This window comes from Bipolaris oryzae, assembly GCF_000523455.1.
Source record: "Bipolaris oryzae ATCC 44560 unplaced genomic scaffold scaffold_189, whole genome shotgun sequence".
In the NCBI taxonomy this organism is placed as follows: Eukaryota; Fungi; Ascomycota; class Dothideomycetes; order Pleosporales; family Pleosporaceae; genus Bipolaris; species Bipolaris oryzae.
The window spans coordinates 20,350-34,672 of NW_006911465.1; the positions used below are offsets into that span (position 1 = coordinate 20,350).

At 52.0% G+C, this 14,323-nt stretch overlaps 6 protein-coding genes across 6 annotated transcripts; 4 read left to right on the top strand and 2 right to left on the bottom strand.

Moving 5' to 3' along the window:
* Positions 1-856: 856 nt before the first annotated feature.
* On the top strand, positions 857-1,900 carry COCMIDRAFT_29854 (uncharacterized protein; the record flags this gene model as incomplete). Its single annotated transcript, XM_007693936.1, has 1 exon — positions 857-1,900. One exon carries the CDS (start codon positions 857-859, stop codon positions 1,898-1,900), a length of 1,044 nt encoding a protein of 347 aa, XP_007692126.1.
* A 963-nt stretch (positions 1,901-2,863) lies between these two features.
* COCMIDRAFT_106369 (uncharacterized protein) lies at positions 2,864-4,321 on the top strand (the record flags this gene model as incomplete). Its single annotated transcript, XM_007693940.1, has 2 exons — positions 2,864-2,903; positions 2,958-4,321. 2 exons carry the CDS (start codon positions 2,864-2,866, stop codon positions 4,319-4,321), a joined length of 1,404 nt encoding a protein of 467 aa, XP_007692130.1.
* Positions 4,322-5,691: 1,370 nt separating this feature from the next.
* On the bottom strand, positions 5,692-7,564 carry COCMIDRAFT_106390 (uncharacterized protein; the record flags this gene model as incomplete). Its single annotated transcript, XM_007693941.1, has 2 exons — positions 5,692-7,159; positions 7,212-7,564. 2 exons carry the CDS (start codon positions 7,562-7,564, stop codon positions 5,692-5,694), a joined length of 1,821 nt encoding a protein of 606 aa, XP_007692131.1.
* A 1,225-nt stretch (positions 7,565-8,789) lies between these two features.
* On the bottom strand, positions 8,790-10,098 carry COCMIDRAFT_8923 (uncharacterized protein; the record flags this gene model as incomplete). Its single annotated transcript, XM_007693932.1, has 4 exons — positions 8,790-9,355; positions 9,403-9,489; positions 9,537-9,999; positions 10,051-10,098. 4 exons carry the CDS (start codon positions 10,096-10,098, stop codon positions 8,790-8,792), a joined length of 1,164 nt encoding a protein of 387 aa, XP_007692122.1.
* A 666-nt stretch (positions 10,099-10,764) lies between these two features.
* Positions 10,765-12,504, top strand: COCMIDRAFT_8924 (uncharacterized protein; the record flags this gene model as incomplete). Its single annotated transcript, XM_007693933.1, has 3 exons — positions 10,765-10,896; positions 10,953-11,446; positions 11,499-12,504. 3 exons carry the CDS (start codon positions 10,765-10,767, stop codon positions 12,502-12,504), a joined length of 1,632 nt encoding a protein of 543 aa, XP_007692123.1.
* A 460-nt stretch (positions 12,505-12,964) lies between these two features.
* On the top strand, positions 12,965-14,170 carry COCMIDRAFT_8925 (uncharacterized protein; the record flags this gene model as incomplete). The annotated part of the gene is made up of 1 exon (XM_007693934.1): positions 12,965-14,170. One exon carries the CDS (start codon positions 12,965-12,967, stop codon positions 14,168-14,170), a length of 1,206 nt encoding a protein of 401 aa, XP_007692124.1.
* Positions 14,171-14,323: the final 153 nt, after the last annotated feature.

Below are 14,323 nucleotides of genomic sequence, written 5' to 3' on the forward strand. Positions count from 1 at the left end.
TAACAACGGCAATGGCAGACAGTGATTTCGCGGGTGATATCTGGGTGACGAAACCAGAGACCACTTGAGGTTGGCTGATGTAGTTTCCAATAACAGGTAGTGTGTTTCACAGCCCTTGCGTGTGACCCGGAAATTCATTCACGCTCCGGCCTAGTAGTACAATTGGCGGCTAATAAGACAACCAGGCCTTTACATTGTACAGCATACGCCACAAAACCAACACCTTTTTTCCAGGGTGTATGTAAGCATTTGGTGCTGGAACCGGTTCACATTGGCCTGTATCTTGGACCAACTCAGCCGCAGCCGCGAAACTCCACCGGGCCCTCGCACGGGCCCATAGCGAACGGGAAGTGCGCCAGTAGAGTTCAGCAGGCAAAACTTGCTCACGTTGAAATGTGCTCACGGCAGATGGTTGAGCTGATTCGCTTGGCGAAGGATTGTGCAATCTTGCTCGTAACTTTTCGACCTTCTATATGCGGCAGCTACTAGTTCCACCATAGGCCAAGCTTCCCAGGTCAACGCAAATCGACACTCTCCCCCACGCTTTCATGGACTGTAAGATCGCTTGTGTGTGGCGTTTGGGCGCCATGCGCAGCGGCGGACTTGCTTCTCTGACCGGCACAGCGGGCGGGCCGTTGCAAGGGGCTCCGGGACCATGTCTGTCTGCTGTAAGGCTGACGCATGTTTAGCCCCCGGGTCGCGGATCCATTCATCTAATCCACGTGTAGTCGAGATCCCTAGCCCGAGCGTTACATGCGCAAACACAACCACCTGCATAGGCCGGAGAGGCACTGCACATACATGTACATGTCCAAGCGCACATCTACCCGTGGCTCACTAGCACCTCGTTATCGCCATGAGCTCGCAACCGCCACCCTATCCCTATCCCTATTCGCAGGCTTCCCGGTTGGACCCACGCATCACACTGCCTCGGCCAGCCATCGATGCCGCGTTGGCGCCTATTGTCGACTCGGTGCTCCTGCCGGAAGAACTGGACGTCACCTTTATGCGGGGCTTCGATCTGAGTGTGACCCTTGACATGATACTCGAGTCTCATCCGCATCTGATACATGCACAACATGCAGTTCCAGGCTCAGAGGGGCATACTATTGCTCTATCCGTCTTCACGCCCGCCGCAGCACAAGGCCCGCTGCCAGTGTTGTTCTTTGTGCATGGAGGGGGAATGATCTCAGGTGACCGCTTCAGCACCATTCCTTCGCTTGTCGACCTGGTGCAAGATGTACCATGTGTTATTGCGTCAGTCGAGTACCGCCTGGCCCCCGAGACTCCTGCTCCTGGTGGCGCCGAGGACTGCTACGATAGCATCGTATGGATGTCGGCGCACGCTGCAGACCTGGGAATCGACGCCGCTCGAATCATTGTTTGCGGTTCATCGGGGGGTGCTCCTCTTGCCGCAGCCGCCTGCCTGATGGCACGCGACAGATCCAACCCTGCTGTCCCTATCAAAGCCCAGATGCTTCTTTCGCCTATGTTGGACGACAGGTGTAACAGTGTCTCGGACCGTCAGTTCGAATACGGTGTGCCGTGGAATGGCCTTACCAATCGTGCTGCCTGGAACCACGCACTGGCCGGGCAGCGCGACACGGAACACGTTTCCCATTATCAAGCACCTTCCCGGGCCACTGATCTGTCCAATCTGCCCCAAGCATACATTGATGCTGCAGAGTGCGAGGTCTTCCGCGACCCTGCTGTCATGTACGCCATGAATATGTGGCGTTCTGGTTCTTCGTGTGAACTGCACGTTTGGCCGGGAGGCATCCACCTATTCGATGCCATTGACAACCCTGAAGTCCCTGTTGTTGGTGCAGCAATTGCTGCTAAGCGCGCCTGGCTCAAGAGAATGATGCGAAGTCCAAGGGCTGACAAGGATATTGCATAATGGGTAACATTTCCCGACCTCCTGTCACATGCCAGTCTACGCTGTGGTGGTGTGTCGTCTGACTGTTTGCGTTCTAGAAGAATTGCACTTATTTAATAGTGGCATTATCTAGGCTTACGCCGACTTCCATCAGCCTTAATGCATAGATAGTATCACCTGCGAGAAATTAATCATGTTCTATCATTTTACTGCTCTCAGCGCCAACAAATTTGGCAACAGTGCTGCATAGGCATCCGTCTTTTTGGTTACATGCCAAGATCTTGTACGCAAGATGCTAGTCAAACTTACTAGACATTGACATATCAACGCTCAGTATTCCTAGTTGAGCAGAGATCGGCGTTGGCAGGGATTAGTAGTATCAGCCCCACTACAACATCCCAGTCAAGCGATTAAGCTACATCGGGGATTAGCAAACACGCACTCGTAGTTTTGGCTGATTTAAGTTTGGATTACACGGCTGGTCTACCATTTCCCTGCAATCCTTCGGCTGCCCCAGTTAAGTGAGCATGTTTGCGCCTTTTCGTCAGCTTATCTGCAGAGAAGCGGATACACACAGCTATTACACTGAGAACTAGCTGAAGGGATAATGCACAACTCATGCGCCACGCCTTGGTATTGTTTTTTTTTAGCGTTTCAAAATCGCCACTCAGCTGGGTCATCTTGATCGAGGGGGCGGTGTTGGTAACGGATGCACCACAGAGCGTGGGTTTGGACGAGTGTCCCGCCTGACATTAGTGCTAGACTGTACTCCGAAGGATCTCACACTTACACGAAGGACATAACAGCAGCCCCGCGAAACAATGTACGGGAGTCCCATCACTTGGCCTTGTCACCTAATACGAATGCTAGTTGATATATCTACAGGGCAAGCAAACTGTCATTATTTACATAAAACCTTCGCAACTTAGAGATATCAATCTCTACTCCTAGCCTTGTAAGAAACAGGTGAACAACGAACCAAATATGGGAGACATTGAACAACCCCTCAAGTTACGCTCACTTGGTTGGTAGCCACATGTCGAACCTCAATAGTATATTTGTAACTGAAAAAATGTAGGGCGATCTGAACAGCTTTCGGCAGTCTCTCACGCCCTGGGCTTTTTCAACAATGTGGGCGTATCAGCACACTACTCAGTATCCGAACCTGCTGCTCAGTACCATCTGCAACACAGCGTTTATGCTGCGTTGGCACATGTGATAAAAGAACATGCCATCTTGTCAGCCATTCCTGTCGACGAAGAGACTCCAAATTCGTATTGGGTACAGCTACCGACAATCGATCTCACACGCTCCGTTGCGTTCCTGACTCGAAAGCGGTCACTGGAAGAGACTGGAGAAGACTCTGAGCTCGATGATATACTGCGAGAGCAACACAACATAAACTTCAAGTCCGATTATGGCACACTGCCGTTTTGGCGCTTGGTCATCCTCCGAGATGCAGAGAACGAGCTCGACTTCACTGCCTCATTCATTTTCTACCACGGCATTGGTGACGGTGCAGCTGGTCTAGTCTTCCACAAGTCCTTCAGCGAAGCAATAAACGCAGCTTCATCTAGCGAGTCTCTCTCCACCACACTCATCCACTCCTCACCCAACGCCCAACTCCTTCCACCCCTCGAAAAACTCCACCCACTCCCCCTTAACCCAAACCCAGCCGACCACCGTACCCCAGGCCTCCAAGAATGGACCGGCGACTCCATCCGTCTCCCCTGCCAAACTCATTACCGCACCCTCTACCTCTCCCCCACCTCCTCCGCTGCCTTCACCCAAAAATGCAAGTCAAACAATCTCTCCGTAACAGCCGGTCTCCAAGCCACTCTCGCCCACGCCCTCTTCGACTCCCTCCCCCCAACCACAGAAGCACTCACAGGCATCATACCCATCAACCTCCGCCCCTGGCTCAACCTCCCTTCAGAAGCCGCCACAAACGCAATCGGCAGCTTCATCGACGCCATAAAAGTCCAAATACCGCGTTCACATTTCGCCGCCGAGTCCGAAGACGCAGTGCTTGGACTTGCCGCTGCAAAACATACTGCGAATGCGATATCCAAGTATCTAACAGCCAACCCCTCGCCGTCAGGTGAGCCGTACACCTCCGTCGCGTTCTTTGGCGCAATTCCCGATGTCGCTGCTGTGTTCAAGAGTATGATTGGGGCGCCGCGGGATGCGGCGTTTGAGATTTCAAATATTGGAAAGTTTCCAGGTAGTACTGGGGATGAAGATGCGAAGTGGCGGGTTGGTAGGATGGCATTTAGTCGCAGTGCGGTGGCGTTTGGGGCGCCGCTGAATACGAGTGTTGTGTCTGGGGCGGATGGGGGGTTGACGATTGGATTTTGTTGGCAGGAGGGAGTGTTGAACGAGGGTTTTGTGGATGAGGTTGTCAAGGGGTTTGGGGGGTATTTTGAGTCTGGGGGTTTTTAGGATGGGAGTCCGCTGGGCTTGGATGCTTGTGTAGGTTACATGGTTTTCTTATATTCGGGAGTGTTGGGAGGGGCGGTGTTTGTCAAAGTAGCCCAACAAAGTGTTAGTCGTAAGAGGCAACAGCAGTGAGATATGCTAGCGAGGAATATATTTAGGATCAAAGAGAAGCAGCGCAATCTTCTTGTTCTCAGACTACGCTAAAACAAAATAGCAAGGATCATGAGTTTGAACGTCTGACCTCGCTTCATAACGAACTACGAAGCCAATGAACTCTCTATTATTCCTAGTGGACATGATTTCTCTCTCGATCACTTTCGTTTCCTATCTGATATTCTAATCCACAGACTACCTCACACCCCATCCTACCCTTCCACTAACCCATTCGATTCCCAAACGCTAAACTCCAATTCATCCAGCTACCCCCAACTCCTCCCCCAATCACCACTCCGCCCAAGTCTCTCCCACCACCACCTCCTCCTCCTCCTCCTCCCACCCTTACCCCTGTCACAACTTCGTAACGACGCCATCAATCCCTCTATACCTAACACTGTGGTCTCACATATCACCACCCGTTTACTAAGCTCTTCCCAAACGACTTAGCTATAAGAAAGATTTCTCAAGATGTCTTTCTAGAACACTGCTAGGACTCTTGACGTAAGTTGCGTAGGTGGAATGGTAGGATTGGTACGGGCCAGGATGAATGCGGGGAATGGGGGAGGTGGGATGAGGGATTATGCGCAAGAGATGAAAGAAGTGGGAGGGAGTGGGTGGTAGTGGAGAGGAATTCCAGGTGTGGAGGGAATTGAGGAAGGTGGGGTATATGGGTTGAAAGGGAATTGTCGGGTTGTAGGGAGGATTAGAGGAGGTTGTGCTGGAGTATGGTGGAGAAGGAGGGAGTAGGAGGGTTTGAAGGGGATTGGGATAGGGTTGTGGTGGCGATATGAAAAAGATGTTGATGAGATTTCCATGTAGCTAGTTCAAGCAAACATGTAAGAATTGTGATGCAATCACACGGCTTCAATTTTTCCACCCGCATGTTTTCCAATACAAGATTTGAGCTTTCAACCCATTCTATTGCTGTACTGAACACCGACTGCTCTATATACCGAACAAGTGTGAGAATCTTCAATCCACAACGATCAAATAGAAAGACGTTCGTATTCATGAACACTCAGAAATATGAAAAAAAAATATAGGTTACCAGCACCCGCTATCCTGACTCCAAGACCGATATCAGGGTCTTACACCTAAACTCCAATCCACGCTTGACCTCAGCCTTTACGTTGATCTAAGTTGGAAAAAAAAGAGGAAGCTATCATATACAATATACAATCCAAAAAAAAAAAAAGTCATATAAACATCCACATCACTCACGCCCTCCTCCTTCGAATCCTAAACCCAATCCTCCCCTTCGGCTTCTGCGTCCCCAGTCCAAATCCACTCGAATCCATCTCCACCCGCCTCCCTTCAACCTCGACCTCAAATTCACTCACCAACAACGCACACGTGAACAGAATAATCCTCTTCGCCAGCAACCTCCCGGGGCAGGCGCTGAAACCCCCACCATACGGTATCCACGCGCCCGCCAACCCTTTTGCCGAGAAATGAGGGTCTTTGGTTGCGAGTTTCGAACGGATATCGCTGGCTTCGGGGGAGGATGGGTCGAGAGGCCCCGAGGCGGGGTCGGCAGGGTCGAGAATGAAGCGGTCGGCCCAGAAGGAAGTGACGGGGTGGGCGCCACCGCGCTCGTTCCAGAGGGATGTGTTCATGTGGGCGACGTAGGAACTCACCATGGAGACTTCGTTGCGGGGGAGGGTCCAGTCGCCGACGGTTACGCATTCATGCGCTGAGCAACGCGTAATATACGACTGAACGTATAAGCGGAGTGTCTCTGCATAGACGGATTGGAAGAGGTCTTTTTGGAGGAGCTTGTCCATTGATGCGTCGAAGCCCGTTTCCGGGTCATGTGAGATGGAGTCGGAGATGCTGGTGCGGATTCGGGAGAGGAGTTGCGGGTCGGAGAAGATGTGGTAGGCGGTTAGCATGGTGGAGGGCACGACGTTGGTGACGGAGGTCCAGATGAGACCGAGGTCGGTGGAGGCGACGGCGGCGTCGTCTTGACCGGAGATGCTCAGGAGCATTGACTGGCGCTCGCGATTCATGATGGAGCCCCAGTAGGGGTCCCATTGGGTGTCTTGGTCGGTGTTGTTGTCGCGGAAGTGCTGGCGCGCGTAGTTGTACCAATTTTGGATTTGAGCAAGAAGACGCTCGCGGACGCGGTAGGCGCTGGGGACTAGGAAGCGAGGGAGACGCTTGGCGAGGTTGACGACTTGTTCGTCGAATTCCCAGAGGTCGCGGGTGAAGTTTGGGTTGATGGCGAGGAGGGAGGGGCCGAAGAGGGATTCGAGGACGGCTTTGCCGACAGTGTTGCGGAAGAAGGCGAAGAGATCCGAGTGTTCGATCCATTCGTCGCCAATGTCTTCAGCGTCGAGGTTTCTTTTGAGGATAGTTTGGAAGCGTTCAAATGTTCGGAGCATTGAGTGGCTCGTCAGTCCGCGGAGCAGCGAGTCATGGGTGAGAAAGTCGATGCGGTCCTGTGGCTCGACATTGCTAAACGGATGAGGCTTGCGATATGGTCCCGAATCATCAGCCGTATAGGCCTCAATTCCTTTTTCGTGCATGCCGAAGATATAACGCAGTCCCACTGTATATACGTAGATGGGGCTAGAAAGGTTTGGGTTCTTCCACATATCGGCAATGGCGTTGGGCTCAGAAACGAGATAGATACCATTGATGAGCAGTGAAATACGAACACATGTCAGCTTGCCGGCGTATGTTCTATGCTTTGAGTCAGCTTTGTTTATGTGCAGCATATTGACCAAAAACTCACGTTGCCTTTGCCACAAAGGAAGCGCTGTCCCACAAGAACGAAAAAGTGCTTCCTATGATGGGCATTGCGGGATACTCAGGCGGTGTCTGCCCCGGTTTCCTTCGCATGTTTGCCCAATGATATAGTGATAGTGTGAACAAATAGTTGAAAATAAAGGGAATGGCCAATAGGGTGCCTGCGACCAGAATCTGCCGGAGACTGTTCGTCCATGAACTTGGAGTCATGTCTAGGCCTGGAGTATGAATGACAGACTCATTCTGCGGGATATGCTGATCTTGAAAAGGCTCGTACATGACTTCTTTCAAGCTGGGCCAGAAGGAGAGGCTGGTCTGAGTCCCTTGAACGACTGCCATCGTGAGTGAATCCAGATGGCTGTAAGGTTTGAATACAAGGGTACGCTGAAGTGTCACCAAACTTGCATGGGTTTTTATGCCTCTTGCACTGATACCCTGTTATATAGACACTGCATAGCTATCCGCTGGCGCTTTTTCCATAGATACCATCAGTCAGCACATCGACCACATCGACTACTTCAACCGGCCATGGCAGTGCTTCATGAGCGTCAAGCTAGAGTCGGCTTACCTTTGGACGCCTAATAGGATGCGTATACTCGGGGAATACCACCAGCCTCACATGAGCGGCGAGGATTCCCGTTTGGGCGGTTGGGCTGCGCGGAGGCAGGGGTGTGGAGGCAACCACGATAGAAAAGCTGATGCTTTGTGGTTTTGGCCCCATTGCATCAGCGCTTAGAGCGCCCTCAGCCTCCAAGATACAGTATGGCAGATTGAGTTTGTGCAAGCGTCCTTCTTCGTCGGGGCGTTGCGGCAGCTTGTTCCTCCCGCTGTGTGTGCGGGGTGCCGTGCGCCGTGGCTTGTTGGCCAATGTTCCGAGCTCTGAGGCTGGAGATGTGAATCCCAATGTCAGCCTTGTGCACCGCACTGCCATTGTGACCCCCACAGCTACCTTCTTTTTCCCTGGTTGTGCCGCACAATCTGCATATATTGAGTGTGTCGCAGTCACAGGCAATAGTTCGTGCAGCGGGGTTTTTTTGGACCCCCGAAATGCTTCTATACATATACCACGCCAAGTACGAATCGGTTCAGCGGCCGTGCTAAGGCATGTGAATGTCGCACCTTATCGTCATTTGCCGGTTACGGGCGCCGCCCGTGCCGTGATACGAGTGCATGGCATGCTAATATTGTGGGGTTTTCGGCAAGGATTCTAGAAAGCTGCCTAGTCTACATGTACAATTCCCTGTCCCTGCACTCCCATTCGTGCAAGATATTGAATATTTTTGGCACATGATGACCAATCGCATCTGTGGGTGGTGCCTTGTACAGCAAGATTGGAGCTGAGGACATGGAGATGTGGCGTCAGGTTTTTTCGCAGGCACGCAGAGTAGCATCGTGGCAATCATCAATTCATTCAGTCATGGTACAAGTGGAGACCCTGATATTGGGGAAAATAACTCTTCCGTCTCAATCGCTACCGATATCCCCAGGCAGTTTTCTTATCACTGCTAAGATACAGAGAGACATCCAGCCACTATGGAAGGTGTGGGAGAGTAAGAATCCCAGCTTACACGTCCCTTATCATGATTTCTGGCTCCTTGCTAGACGCGGATGAGTGCAGCCGAGCACTACCATCTTCCTTACTGTAAAGGGTAGATTCTGGCGAGTTTGCTTGGATTGACTGGATTTCTCCTTGGTCGTTGATAAATGTCCGAAGACCAGTCATCTGAGCCCTGGGGACGGTCGGTAAGCCAGAAGACCCCTTTCCGGTCCCAGACTCAAGTGTATCATCCAGCAGCGTATCTTTCCTCTTACGATTGAACTTTGCAGCAAAAGAGGCAGAGAAGAATCGTTGAGCTTGCTCTTTGGGCGATAATGCCTTGCTGTTTTTCCGTGATACGAAAAAGCTTCGGAAAGCAGTTGCTGCCGCGAGAAAGACACCGACCTGGGCGCTAAGGACAGTCCAATACAGCTCCCATATGGTATCAACCATGTCGTTGTTGATCAGTCCAGCGAGACGAGCAACAGTGGTGGCCATCATGATAACGGTCAAGCAAAGCGAAGATGCCAAAGCAAGCTTTTGCGTCCACTGTACTTTAATCTGCCAGATGATGCAAATTGGTATGGCAAGTACTAGAGGGCGTCAGCCAATGTATCTGAATTGCATGTAGTGAACTTACTCAGAGCATCACCGACGAGGTCAAGGACCATTTGGGCAGTGGAGTGGTGGACGAGAAGCTTTTTGAACCTGCCAGTGGCGCATTGCACTAGGTGCTTGTCAGCATAGTAAGCGTTGGAGGACCAGCTTACTTACGTTCTCTCAAGTCGAAATAATAAGGGCACCCGATGTACCAGATAGCAGTGCCATATCCCAGGCAGGCCAAGTTGAAGAGGACAACCACCCACCAGTAGTAGTTGAGTACAGGCACCCGGTCAATCAACTTCTTGAAGAAAAACAAGAAGCTCAACTTGACGGCGACGACAGAGGCCCAAGCTACCATGCCACATACAGTGACCCATTTGTGGAAGTGGAATGATATCTGCATCCAGTCTGGAGGAGGTACGACTCCCGGGACGCCAGTCTGCAGAGCGACAATGAGATACATGCGATTCATGACTTCCTTGAACATGACGACAACACTGCACAGAAGAAGGCTAAAAGCGAGGAGCAAGAAGCCATCATCGGCAGAGAAGGATTGCTTCTGCACTCTGAAGCGAATGATGAAGCGTGTGGTGATTGCTACCACACATAGTGCCAGCATCACTGACTGGGATATCTAGCAATCATGTTAGCGCAGAGCAATTGGATAGACAAACGCCATGCTCACGATAAGGGCCTCTTTGGGAACACGGCCTGCAGTGTCCTCGGGCTTCATGATTGAGTAAAAGGCAAAGATTGATATGAGTAGGTATGGAGAGGGATGCCTTGTCAGCGTGCAAGCTGACAAGACGAAAGAGAGACACCCCAATCCCTATATCATGTCACCACCATTCGCCTCTCGCAGTGGAAACATAGTGCCGAAGGTGCGTCGTCGACTCTGCATGTCTTACTGCTTAATCTGCTAGGGCTTACAGGAATAAATCAACCCTATACCCCCCCGCCCATGGTTCAGCCTCGTCCAAGTGGTCAGTTAGTCCCCGACGTGGCATTTCGGGGCCTCAGCCTCAGCACTGCCCGTGCTGCCTTCCGGCGTGCATGAACACAGAGTCTGTTCTTTTTTGGGGGCCAAGGCATATTAGAGGTACGCTGCTTTGTAACGGGCGGCTAATCGTGGGGCAGTGGGTGAATTGCCCCCACATTTTCGATAGCTTCCAAAGTGGGGGGGGAGGGCGGATTTGGGGGCCGCTTCCCATGTCGCCTGCCCTGCACGACAACGATCCACAAGTACCCGCGCCGCCTGCGCCTCATTAACCGGAATTGGCACCAACAGCAGCACAAGCAGCAACAATAGCAACAACAATAACGACAATCTATCCAGCCTCATCTCCCCTTTATCAGAAGACCCTCCGCTTCGCCCTCGGTGAGAGGCCATCACATCGTCATGGCTTCCCTCTCGTACAGCACCATTGCATGGCAAATCGCGCTGCCGGCGGCCGTCGCCGCCATTGGCGTATTCACTTTCAAGATGATCAAGAACCGCATGATCTTCTACAGGCTCAAGAAGCAAGGCCTGGTACGCAGCTGCGATAGTCCCTTTGCGCGTTTCCTTGCTGACACTCTCATCTTTAGCCCATGCCTCCATGGGACTTTGGAGCTGGCAGCCTTCAGGCTCTGCCGGCTTTGCTCGAAAAGTTCCCCAAGGGCTCGCAGCAATCAGATGCCTTTACTCTCCTCTCCTACGATTTCAAGCAGTCGGATGGCTGCTTCTACATTGATCTTTGGCCTTTCTCGAGTCCGCTGATGGTAGTCACTTCTCCCGATCTTGCCATACAAGCTTGTCAAGAATACGACCTTCCCAAGCCACCGATTCTCATTCCCTTTTTCGCGCCCTTCGCCGGCGGCCCAAATCTCTTCGATATGAATGGCGCCGAGTGGAAGCGTTCAAGAGCTCTCTTCAACCACGGGTTCAGTGCAAACGTGATGCTCGAGAGTACGCCCCACATTGTCGAGGAAGCCGAGGTATATGTGGCGCTGCTGCGTGAGCACGCGAAAAAGGGTGACACCTTTTCGCTAGACGAGCTGACATGCGACTACATGATGGACGTTATTGGGTCGATTACAATGTAAGCATACATGAGATGTACAGTACTTTCGTGCAAGCGCTGACCATGTCAGCAATGCTCGTCTCCACTCTATGACTCGACACAACGCACTTGCTGCTGCCATGCGGAGCTCCATCCAATGGCACTGTCAAGATGAGGAGCTGAATCCTTTCAAACGCTGGAACCCAATGAGACCTATTATTGAGTGGCGCAACGGCAAGATCATGGACAGTTATATTGGCAAAGAGCTAGACAAGCGATATGAACACTGGAAGTCCAATGAGCCGTCCAAGGGAGCCAAGTCTGTCATGGATCTTACCATCGCAGATTACATGGGCGAACGCAAAGGTGCCGATAAGCTTGATCCCGATTTCAAGAGATGGGCTACCACCCAGATTCGCCTCTTTCTATTTGCAGGACATGACTCCACTGCAGCTACCATTGTGTACAGTCTCTACATGATGTCCAAACACCCCGAGGTCCTAGCAAAAGTTCGCGACGAACTAGACCAAGTCTTCGGCAAGGGCACCGACTCAGCTGCCCGAGTCCTCAAAGAGCACCCGGAAGAAATCAACAAACTGACCTATACAAATGCAGTGATCAAAGAGACTATGCGCCTCTTCCCCCCTGCATCAGGCATGCGAGGCGGACTTCCGGGTGTCTTCCTTCGTGACAAGAACGGCAACAAGTATCCCACGGAGGGCATCAACATCTGGATTGCCCATGGCGCTGTGCAGCGAAACCCGGACTACTGGCCTGAACCCCACAAGTTCATTCCTGATCGTTGGCTAGTGGAACCCGGCCATCCTTTGTATCCGCCAAAGGGTGGTTGGAGACCTTTTGAGTATGGCCCCCGTAACTGCATGGGCCAGACTCTCGCCATGCTCGACATCAAGATTACCTTGGCAATGACAGTTCGTGAGTTTGACGTGCATGATCAATATGAGGAATGGGATCGGTTGCATCCATCTTCTGGTATCAAGACCGTCTTCGGGGAGAGGGCATATCAAGTGCCTCAAGGAGCAGCTCACCCAGTCCATGGCTTCCCATGCAAAGTCACAGCTAGGAACGTAGAGTAGAGTACGTTGGTGATAGTGTCAAGGATGATAAGGTTTGGCTGGTTTTTGTTTCAAAAGTTATGAATATCCACAAGTGGCAGTCTATATCTGATCACGGCAGATGTTTGGTGTATCGGAGTATCAATAGTGTACATATAAAAATATAGTTTAGTTTATTGTATGCGGTTTTGAAAATGCCATGTAAATCAAGCAAGCGTATGCTCGGCTATGTACCTCGACTCGGCTAGCCCCATCTAGTAGACGACAAGCATCTGAGTCGGCTTTATAACTACGTAGGTGGAGTACCACATACACATATCAACAAAACAACGTCGTATCCAAATAGCAATGTAAACAACATAGATCAGAAATCATGTCAAGACTAACCGCGTTTTCCATCCTACGGGCCATGCGCCCTAGGCTATCCAAACCACTTACCAACAGTAAATGCCACTTCTCCACAACACCTCGCCCCCATATCATGGAAACCACAGGCTTCACCTCAACCCAACTCGAAGTCCGAGAAGCCATCTCAGCCCTCTGCACCCAATTCCCTGACAGCTACTGGCGGCACCACGATGAAACCTCCACAGACCCCTCCTCCTTCCACGCCGCCCTCGCCAAAGACGGCTGGCTCGGCATCGCCCTACCAGAAAAGTACGGTGGCTCAGGCCTAGGAATCTCAGAAGCAACAATGATGCTCCAAACCATTTCCGAATCCGGCGCTGGCATCGCGGGCGCGCAAGCCATTCACGCAAACGTCTACGCCACCCAACCGCTAGCAAAATACGGCAACGAGAAGCAACTCTCCGACACGCTCCCCCGCATCATCAACGGCGAACACCGCACCTGCTTCGGCGTCACAGAACCCAACTCGGGCCTCGATACCCTCAGCCTGCAGACAACCGCTCAGAAAACGCCAGACGGCAAATCCTACATCATCAACGGCCAGAAAATCTGGATCACATGCGCCCAAGTCGCCTCGCGCATGATTCTCCTCGCCCGCACCTCCACCACCCAGAAAAAACGCAATGAAGCCCTCAGCCTCTTCTGCATCCCGCTCGACCGCCGCAGCCCAGACTCCGGGTTGAGCATGCAGCGCATCAAGAAAATGGGCGGGCGAGCCGTCGACGCGAATGAAGTCTTCTTCGCCAACTACCGCGTTGACGCCGACACCCTCGTTGGCGCCGAGGGCCAAGGCTTCCGCATCATCCTGTCCGGAATGAATGCTGAACGCTGTCTACTCGCTGGTGAAGCGCTCGGCTTGGGCTATGCCGCGCTGGCACGCGCAAGTGGGTACGCCCGGGACCGTCGAGTTTTCGGGCGTCCGATTGGCATGAATCAGGGCGTTGCGCATCCCCTGGCTGATGCGTATATGCGGTTGGAAGCGGCCAAGTTGGCGACGTATCATGCGGCCAGGCTGTACGATGCGAGTTTAACTGACGACTCGATACGCGCGGATGCAGTCGGGGTCGCGGCGAATAGTGCAAAGTATCTTGCTGCGGAGGCGGCGTTTAATGCGTGTGAGAGGGCGGTGCTGGTGCATGGCGGCATGGGGTATGCGCAGGAGTATGATGTGGAGAGGTATTTGAGGGAGTGCTTTGTGCCGAGGATTGCGCCGGTGAGTAGGGAAATGGTGTTGAATTATATTGGGGAGAAGGTGCTTGGGCTGCAGAGGAGTTATTGATGTGTGAGGTATTTTTGATATACACATGTGAATTGTCGAGAGACAGATGAAGAAAGAGAAAAAGGCGCCTTTGAAATGCTAATAATTCGTATATTAACCATTACCACAACATGAATGGCGTAATCGTGTCTAATCGTTTACATCAAGAATTTC